Source organism: Chrysemys picta, chromosome 12, assembly GCF_011386835.1.
Source record: "Chrysemys picta bellii isolate R12L10 chromosome 12, ASM1138683v2, whole genome shotgun sequence".
Lineage (NCBI taxonomy): Eukaryota > Metazoa > Chordata > Testudines > Emydidae > Chrysemys > Chrysemys picta.
Window position 1 is genome coordinate 3,295,311 of NC_088802.1, and position 9,116 is coordinate 3,304,426.

Here is a 9,116-nt window from a genome sequence, read left to right on the forward strand (position 1 = left end):
CTCAATGACATCTGCACTTGCGTGGCACTGTTACCCACCTTTGCCACGTCATTGTTGATGCTTGCCCTGGTATTTCTATAGTTGTTCCAGTTTTCTGGCTGAAGGGAGCCAGCGTGAGCTTCCAATCCCCTGCAAATCCCACCAGGGCCCAGGACGTCTCTGCAGCTCTGGGCACCATTGAACGTAGCGAGATGGCGATGACGCATGGTGCCAAGCAACCCTGTCCAAAGGTGTGGATGCAGTGTGGTGGCCCCAACTCCATAGCGCATCCTCATGGCGCATAGGGTGGTCCCAATGGCCAGCGTGTTGCCTGGGTGTTACGCCCGTGCAGTGACACAGCGCCACGGGTAAGCAGGCACATGACGGGTTCATGGCGGCAGCGCCCCAACCCCAGGGGGTGGCAGAAGTCAGAAATGTTTTAACCCCCCCCCTTCTATCAGAGTTTTAATAACAAATATGGGAAGGCAGCCATGTTTTGGAGGCCACGAGGGTACACTCTAGCCTATACACACCTGCTCTCTATGGTAGGAGGTATTGTCTACAGGAGAGTTCCCCCGCCCGTGGGGCAGGCTGGGGGGCGGGGTGCAAACAAGGAGGGACAAAGCCCAACGGGGGGACAGCTTTTGGAGGACTAGTGGGTACGCTCTAGCCTCCCACACCAAGTGTCTATGGTTTCTTGGTATTCTCTGCGCAAGTGTATTCGCTTCCATGGTCAGAGATGACGTCCACATGAGAAGAGGGCGGGGCCCGCTGTGTGGGAGGACCTTGGCATGTACACTCTAGCTACTGTTACGGACACGCCCTCCACTCTATGGTTCCCGTGGTATTGTCCAGACAAAAGTGCTTCGTCTCCATGCTCCACTCTGGCGGACCGCAGCCGCCATGCCTTGGAGGACCCAGCCTGTACAAGCCGCTACGGCTCGATGGTTCCAGTGACCAGTGGTAACTTCTACGCAACGCGTTTCCTCTCTATGATCCCAGGTGGCGGTAGTAGGGAGGGCGGCAGCGCCGCCATGTTTTGGCGGACCCGTTGTGCACACTCTAGCCTAGAGCACGGTATCGCTCTATGGTCTCCAAGGTAATGTCTACCCGAACATTAGCCTCTCTATGGTCTTCCTTGGCGCCAAAAGGATGCGGTGGCGGACTCGCAGCGAACAATCTAGCCAGGAACCCGGGTGCCGCTCTATGGTTCTGCGGCGACACTCTACACGCACATCCCCCTCCTCTCTGTGCTCCAAAGGCAAGACTGGTCCCTAGGGAGCAGCGGGGCGGGAACAAGGGCAGCAGGACCCGCCCACTCCAATGACTGACACCCACAGTGACCAATCAGGACAAGAGAAAGCTTTGCGAGAGGGACACGGCTGGCCAATCAGGCGCCTCCCCTGCTGGGACGCGCCTGGAGGTACCCGTGGGGCTGCAGTTGGGACAGGAGGTGAGCGGGGCCCGGCAGAGCTGCGGGGGCTGCGGGTCGGGAGTGAGGGGCACTGGGGGGGCCGTGGGGGGGAATGAGGGGCACTGGGGGCGGGGCTGATAGGGAGTGAAGGGGCGGGGCTGGGGGGGCAGTGAGGGGGAGGGGAGAGTGAGGGGCACTGGGGGCGGGGCTGACAGGGGAGTGAGGGGGCGGGGCTGGGGGGCAGTGAGGGGAGGGGGAGTGAGGGGCAGTGAGGGCAAGGCTGACAGGGCAGTGAGGGGAGGGGGGAGTGAGGGGCAGTGGGGGCGGGGCTGACAGGGGAGTGAGGGGGCGGGGCTTGGGGGGCAGTGAGGGGAGGGAGGAGTGAGGGGTAGTGGGGAGGAAGGGAGGGGGGGAGTGAGGGGCACTGGGGGGTGGGTGTCCCTGTCACTCACCCTGTGACCGTTGCCCCACAGGCCATGGAGCAGACCCAGCTGCTGGAGTGGGAGGAGGACGCGGACCCCCCCGGGGAGAGGCCGACGGGGAAGCGTCTCGGCCCTTGGGGCGGCTGCACCTGCTCAGCAGCAAATATGGGCCAGAGCAAGGTCAGTGGTGCTGGGCTGGGGCTGGCCCCACCTGTCCGAGCCACCCGCCCCTGGAGATTTCACCCGCTGTCCTGTGGGATGGTGGGGAGACACCGGTGGTCTGATGGCCCTCGATGGTGGTGTCCCGGTGCCAGGACTCCTGGGTTCTCTCCCCGGCTCTGGGAGGCTAGTGGTTAGGGGCGGCTGGAGCCAGGACTCCTGGGTTCTCTCCCCAGCTCCGGGAGGGAGTGGACTCTACTGGCTCAGCCTGGGCATCAGGACTCCTGGGTTCTCTCCCCCCCAGATTTCTGGATCTACCCCGGGGAGAACGTGGTGGGGCGGCTGCCGGAGCTGCCGGGTCTGCCTGCCGGCCCCCTCGGTCTCCAAGGCCCACGCAGTGATCGAGGTCCCGGCGCCAGGCGGGCCCCACCTGCTCTACGACCGGGGCAGCCTGAACCGGACCCGGCGCCAGCGCGGCGTCCTGCTGCCCCACGTCCGCTACAGCCTGGAGGATGGAGACACCCTCATGTTCGGGGACGTGGGCTGCCAGTACTTCCTGATGCCACCGGGGGGCGCCGACCCCGAGGACTCTCTGGAGGTGCCGCCCACCCAGCCCCGGGCTCCCAACACCCTGGCCATTGAGGAGACCCCCGTGCCCAGCAAGAGGATGGGCTACGGACCCCTGCTGGCCAGGGACTCTGAGGATGAGGAGGAGCTGCAGGGCAGAGGAAGGCTCCTGCACCTGCCAGGGAGCAATGGTGAGTGGGGATTGTGGGGATGGGCCTGTAATGTTATTGTAGACCCTACAATAACAAACCAGCAACCCCACGCACATACTGTTGCTGGTTTGTGTTTTTGTTTGGGCTCCAGCTTCCACCTAAATTACATCCAGCTATTGCATTATTAGGGCAACCCCATGATGTTATGGTAGGCCCTACAGTAACAAACCAGGCTTGGCACAAGTGGGGCTGGGGTGAGGCAGGGCTGCAGTGATTCTGTGTCTGGGCTCCTGTCCTCAAGTTCACACAGATCCCTGGTGTGAAGGGACCCTATGGTATTGTGGTAGACCCTACAATAACAAACCAGCCATGGCATGAGTGTAGGGGACTGGGCATGATTCTGTGTCTGGGCTCCTCCCTCTTCCACAGTCTTGGCACTAGGGCAACCCTATAATATTATGGTAGGCCTACAATACCAAACTAGCCACGGTCTGCACGCAGGGGTCTGGGAGTGAGTCTATATTTGGGTTCCCACTTCCACACAGATTAGGCACAGCCCTGGCAACACCTCCCTATGATATTATGGTAGGCCCTATAATAACAAACCAGGCATGGCATGAGTGTGGGATTCAAAAGTTGAGGGGTTGGGGCTGAGTCTGTATGGACTCCCTCTTCCCGCAAGGTTACACACAATCGTGGCACTAGGGTACCTTATGATATTATTATAGACCCTACAATAACAGTAGCCACGTGGGGGCATGAGTCGGGTAGTGGGAGATTCTGTTGAGGCACTCTTCCCCTCCCCTGCCCCCATTCCCCCGGCTATATATACCCTACAATAACAAACCAGTGTTAGTGGGCGAGCGTTCCTGGGTTCTGTTCCTATGGAGTCAGGGCTAGTCTCTGGAGCAGGGGAGGGGGTTGGGAGTCAGGACTCCTGGTTTTGTTTGCCTCGTCTATCCCTCTGTACTACAGTAGACCCTACGATAACAAATTGGGGTTGGGAGGGATGAGGGTCGGGAATTTCATGTGTGGGTTACCCTCTGGTTACTGACAGCGCCAGGCACCCTACGATATTATGGTAGACCCTACGATAACAAACCAGGAGGCAGGCTGTGCCCCCATTCTGCGGGTGGGGGAGACACAGGCCTAGATTCCACGTTAACACCCTGTGTCTGTCTTGTCCACCAGGCTCTGACTCCTCTTCTGACACTGGCGTCCGTTCCGACGCAGCCGTCTCCTCCCCGGCGCAACCGTGGTGCCGGAAAGGTAGAGACGGGCCTAGCAGGGGGAGCCACGACTCCGGCTGTGGGAGGGGAGCAGGGTCTAGTGGTTAGAGCGAGGCGGGATGTGCTGCAGGGAGCGGGGCAGGAGGCGCTCTCCTCTGGCAGTCAGTGCTGATCCCAGTGCAGCGCTGTGCTGGCAGGGGCTGGGTAGCGGGAGCAGTGCCCTGGGGCAGGCTCAGTAGGGGGTGCTGTGAGGCGGGAGGCTCAGAGGGGGTTGCTGGGTGGAGGACTCAGTAGAGGGTGCTGTACTGGGGCGCAGGGTGCTCGGTGGGGACCGCGGGGGGCTCGGTAGGGGGTGCTGCATGGCGGAAGTTCAGTGGGGGGACACTTGCGGGGCAAGGGCTCGGTAGGGAGCGCAGGGAGGGCTCGGTGGGGGGGTGCTGCGCTCAGGGGCGGGGGGGTTGGTAGGGAGCACAGGGGGCTCGGTATGGGGTGCTGTGGGGCGGGGGGTTCAGTGGGGGGTGCTGCTGGGGGATTGGGAGGGAGTCGGGGAGGGCTCAGTGCGGACGCTGTGCTCTGGGGCGGGGAGTTCAGTGGGGGGCGCTGCGGGGGGCTCGGTGGAAGTACGGTGCTGTGGGGCGGGGGTTCAGTGGTGGGAGCTGTGCTGGCAGGTGAGGGGCTCGGTAGGGGTTGCCGTGAGGGTCCCTGTCGGGGGTGCTGTGCTGAGGGCGGGGGGTTCGGTAGGGAGCACAGTGGGGGCTCAGAAGGGGGTGCTGTAGGGTGGGGGTTCAGTGGGAGCACTGCAGGGGGCTCGGGAGGGAGCGCTATACTGTGGGGCAGGAGGTTCAGTGGGGAGCACAGGGGGGCTCAGAAGGGGGTGCTGTTCTGAGGGGCGGGGGACTCAGTAGTGCTGACTCGGTAGGTTCCGGTGGGTTCTGACCCCCCGCTGTTCTCTGCCTCCCAGCGACGAGGAAGGTAGTGAGATCCCTGATGCCCTCTGCCCCTCCCTGCGCCTGAGCTACGGCAGCGAGCGGTCCCCCGGCCCGCCGGGAGAACGGAGTCGCTGCCCTGGGTACCGAGCAGCCCAGGGCCACGGGGGTGGTTGGGACGGACCCGGAGCCTGCGCTGGCCGCCTGCCACTTGGTCAAGGGGCCTGGCCACACGGGCATCGCCTTGGGCATGGGGCCGGGCAGCTGTCAGGGGCCTGGGGAACGGTTGCCCTGCTGCGGTGGGCAGCGTTACAGATGTGGAGGAGGAGGTACAGCATCCAGATGTTGTGCAGAAGAACCATGGACCTGCTCTCTTGGGGACAGCGATACAGATGAGGAGGAGGCTATGGAGAATCTAGATGTTGTGGATCCAAAGTGCCACCCACCTGCCATTGAGATGGGCAGTGATACAGATGTGGAGGAGGAAGCAGCACAGAATCCAGATGTGCATCCAAAGGACCATCAGCTTGCTGGAAATGGGGACAGCGATACAGATGTGGAGGCACCACTGGAGAATCCAGATGTACTGCAAGGAATGAAGAGCCAGTCTGCTGCCCCTGGGGACAGCGATACAGATGTGGAGGGGGGTTGGTGTGAATCCAGATGTGGGTCCAAAGAGCCATCAGCCCAGCGTTGAGGTGGACAGTGATACAGATGTGGAGGAGGAGGCAGCAAATAATCTAGATGTGCAGAAGAACCATCAACATACTGTCCCTAGGGGGCAGAGAGACAGATGTGGAGAATCCAGATGATGTGCATCCTGAGAGCCATCACTCTGCCAAAAATGGGGAGAGCGATACAGATGTGGAGGAGGTTGCAGAGAATCCAGATGTTGTACAGAAGAGCCATCAGCCCGCCATTGAGGTGGGCAGTGATACAGATGTGGAGGAGGAGAAAACAGAGACTCCAGTGGTTGTACAGAGCAACCATCAACTTGTTTCCCCAGGGGGCGGAGATGCAGATGTGGTACGGGTGGTAGGAAAACCAGATGTGCGACAAACGAACAATGAGCTTGCTGCCCCTGGGGACAGTGATACAGATGTGGAGGAATCTGATAAAAATCCAGATGTTGTCACTGCAAAGAGCCATCCCCTTGCTGTTGATGTGGGCAGTGATACAGATGTGGAGGAAGAGGAGGCAAAGAATCCAGATGTTGTAACGAAGCATCAACATGCTCTCCCTGGAGACAGAGATACAGATGTGATGGGGACAATGGGGAAACCAGATGTGCATCCTACGGGCCATCGGCCTGCAGAAAATGAGGACAGCGATACAGATGTGGAGGACTCTGTGGGGAATCCAGATGTTGTACAGAGGAGCCATCAGCCCACCGTGGAGGCAGGTGACGATACAGATGTGGAGGAGGCTGAGGAGAAATCAGATGTTGGACGACAAAGCGACCCTTTGCCTGTTGCCACTGGGGACAGCGATACAGATGTGGAGGAGAATCCAGATGTTGGCCAACAGACGCTCCACTTGCCTACAGCCAGTGGAGACAGCGACACAGATGTCGAGGGGGCTCCCGGGGTAGAGTTCGAGCAGGAGCCAGGTCCTGTGGGGGGGCCCAGCCCAGGCGGGTGGGGAGGAGCCACCTGCTCCCCAGTCCCATGTCAGCCCAGAGACCAAGTTGATGGACACGAGGGGAACAAGGAGCCAGTGTGGGGCCCAACCCAGCTTGGAGACGACAGCGAGACGGATGTGGAGGGTAAATCTGGGGGAGACAGGCCCTGCGCTGTTGTCCCGGACGCCTGGGTCCCGTTCCCTGCCCCGGTGTCCGGCTTCCTAGGGGTGAGCACCCTGCACTGCCATCCCGGATGCCTGGGTCCCGTTCCCTGCCCCGGTGTCCGGCTTCCTAGGGGTGAGTGCCCTGCACTGCCATCCCGGATGCCTGGGTCCCGTTCCCTGCCCCGGTGTCCGGCTTCCTAGGGGTGAGTGCCCTGCACTGCCATCCCGGATGCCTGGGTCCCGTTCCCTGCCCCATTGTCCGGATCCCTGTGGGTGAGCGCCCTGCCCTGCATGCTGGGATGGGATCAGGCGCACCGGTTTCACTGGAGTCTCCGCTCTCCTTCCCCTTCCCAGATGACGCTGATTTTGCCCTGCAGGCCACGCAGTGCTACCTGTTGAGGAGACCCCGTCCTCGGGGGCCGAGGCCGCCAGAACCCCCGCGGCAGCAGGTGGGACTCCTGGGTTCCATCTCTGGCTCTGGGAGGGGGGAGTGGGGTCTAACGGTTAGATCTGGAGGGGGGAGCCAGGACTCCTGGGTTCTGTATCTAGCTCCATCTTGGTTGTGTGATCTCTGGCATGTCCCTTCCCCTTTCTGTGCCTCAGTTTCCCTCCATGACCTAGAGTTAGTCCCTCCCTCTGGGCAGGCGATCTGTGGGGTTGTGTGGCCGTGAGCGAAGAGATCGGGTGGCGGGGAAGCTGTGAGGATCCTGGTAATTCCTCTTTCCACAGATTCGGGGAGCGGCCTAGAGGAGGAAGCCACCCAGACGTTTGTCTTCAGATCGCCCCTGCCTGCAAAAGGTGAGTTGGGGGGAAATCCAGCCCCCATGATCACAGCCCCCCTCGGTGTCTCCTCCCGGGGGTGGCTCCCTCTGGTGGCCCTACTGGGCTGAGAACTCACCAATGTATGTATTGGTCACCAGAGGGGCAGAGTTAGTGACCCCCCCCGGGGGTGGGGCCTCAGACGGGGTGGAGTCAGTGACCCTTGGGGGCGGGGCCTCAGGCAGTCACCCTTCCCCACCAATTCCTGCTGTCACTCTGATCCCTTCGCAGGGTCCGTGATGTCGCCCCCTGCTGGCCCAGCCCTGCACCCTCCAGGTGAGCACAACGGGCCCCTCGCTGGGGTTGCGGCGCTCAGGGAACGGGGGCTTGGGGGGGGCAGAGAGGAGACCTGTCTAGAGCCGCCATCTTGGATTTCACGGTGGGGTGGTGGAGGAGGGGTTGCTAAGGATTCTGGGAAGCGCGAGAGCTGCCGCCCTGACTGGTCTCCCCACCTCCGTGCCAAACTGGGCTGAGCCACCCAGTGCTGACTGGAGTGATTAGAGCAGGGGGCTGGGAGCCAGGACTCCTGGGTTCTCTCCCCGGCTCTGGGAGGGGAGTGTGGTCTAGTGGTTAGAGCGGGGGGGGCTGGGAGCCAGGGACTCCTGGGTTCTATCCTCATCTTCTTCCCCTCTCTCCTCCCCGCCCTCAGTCTGCACCTCTTCAGAGAAGGAGGAGGACTCGGACGAGGATCTGTACGTTGTGGAGGCGACTCAGTCGTTCTGCGAGGACCCCGGGCTCCACTCGGACCAGCCCACCCAGCCCTTCATCCCCCGAGGAGGACACCCAGCTGCTGCCCCGCCCCCCGCCACCAGGGGGAGCCCTGTCTCAGCCCGCAGTACCCACCCCGGCCTCTGAGGGGCTGCTGCTTGGCACCCAGGACCCCGCAGTTGCTCCCCTCAGCCCCAAGGAGGAGTCAGAGCCCCCTGGCGGGGCACTGCCAGCAGGGGGCGCCGGGAGGGAGCCGCCGGAGGAGGAGGAATCCCAGCCCGTGCGCCTAGTGCTGAGCGCTCCCCGCAGGCCAGCCCTGCGCTGCAGGGCGAGGGCGGGCGGGCAGGAGCGGAGCCCGGGGGCAGCAGCTCTGGGCAGCGCCTGAGAGGGCAGGGTGAGTGTGTGACACGCCTGGGGCGACATGCCCCGTGCTGTGTGTGTGCGACATGTCCAGTGCGACCGTGCTCTCTGTGTGTGGATGTGTGTGTGACACACCTGGAGCAGTGGTGCTGTGTGTGTGACACTGTGTGTGTGCAAGTGACACCTTGTGCGAGGAGGGGGGTGTTGCTGGCAGTCACATGATGTGTCTTGGCAGGCAGCGACTTCTAGTGGCAATGAAGGGAATTGCAGTAGCTGACTGGAATTAATTCACCCTCTTCTCCAGGTGGCCCGGAGGCTGCGGAGAGACGGGCGACCCCAGTGGCTGTCGAGGTCACGGGGGCTGGGCCCCACCCCGCGGGGGCACGGCCCTGAGGATGCTGGGAAGGTGAGCAGGGGCTGGCGCCCACTCTTCAGAGCCGGGGACAGAACCCAGGAATCCTGGATCCCAGCCCCCCAATCTCTTTCTCTCTTCCCCCCCTCCCCCCCCCCCCCCCCCCCCCCCCCCCCCCCCCCCAGGTCCCAGAGGCTCATCCCAGTCCCTCCACCTCTGTGAGGCGCCGAAGCCTGCGATCTGC

General features: G+C 62.4%; 2 protein-coding genes across 6 annotated transcripts in view; both read left to right on the forward strand.

Moving 5' to 3' along the window:
• Positions 1–833: 833 nt before the first annotated feature.
• LOC101937371 (mediator of DNA damage checkpoint protein 1-like) overlaps positions 834–9,116 on the forward strand; it is a 22,179-nt gene continuing 13,896 nt past the window's right edge. For 2 of the 3 annotated variants that reach the window (XR_010591800.1, XM_065563112.1), the window contains exon 1: positions 834–1,432. The gene's annotated coding sequence lies outside the window, so the exon portion shown is untranslated. The remainder of the gene's footprint in view (positions 1,433–9,116) is intronic. The other variant, XM_065563111.1, reaches the window with a different exon arrangement.
• Positions 5,359–9,116, forward strand: LOC135974681 (mediator of DNA damage checkpoint protein 1-like). 3 transcript variants are annotated; one of them, XR_010591801.1, is made up of 7 exons: positions 5,359–6,613; positions 7,011–7,082; positions 7,363–7,431; positions 7,684–7,728; positions 8,102–8,554; positions 8,825–8,926; positions 9,058–9,116. XR_010591801.1 is itself a non-coding variant. In XM_065563113.1 (5 exons), the coding sequence occupies exons 1-5, from the start codon at positions 5,593–5,595 to the stop codon at positions 8,305–8,307; spliced, it is 1,413 nt and encodes a 470-aa protein (XP_065419185.1). In that variant the 5' UTR covers positions 5,359–5,592; the 3' UTR covers positions 8,308–8,816. The 3 variants fall into 3 exon arrangements, 2 of the variants coding, with proteins under 2 accessions (XP_065419185.1, XP_065419186.1); XM_065563113.1 differs by lacking the exons at positions 8,825–8,926; positions 9,058–9,116 and having other exon boundaries at positions 8,102–8,816; XM_065563114.1 differs by lacking the exons at positions 7,684–7,728; positions 8,102–8,554; positions 8,825–8,926; positions 9,058–9,116 and having other exon boundaries at positions 6,988–7,082; positions 7,363–7,432.

Excerpts from the sequence above, each read along its gene's own strand:
- LOC135974681 (XM_065563113.1), top strand. The coding sequence starts at position 5,593 with ATGTGCAGAAGAACCATCAACATACTGTCCCTAGGGGGCAGAGAGACA. Across the intron at positions 6,614-7,010 it reads CAGCGAGACGGATGTGGAGG|GCCACGCAGTGCTACCTGTT; the intron begins GTAAATCTGGGG and ends TTTGCCCTGCAG. Across the intron at positions 7,729-8,101 it reads CCCAGCCCTGCACCCTCCAG|TCTGCACCTCTTCAGAGAAG; the intron begins GTGAGCACAACG and ends CCCCGCCCTCAG.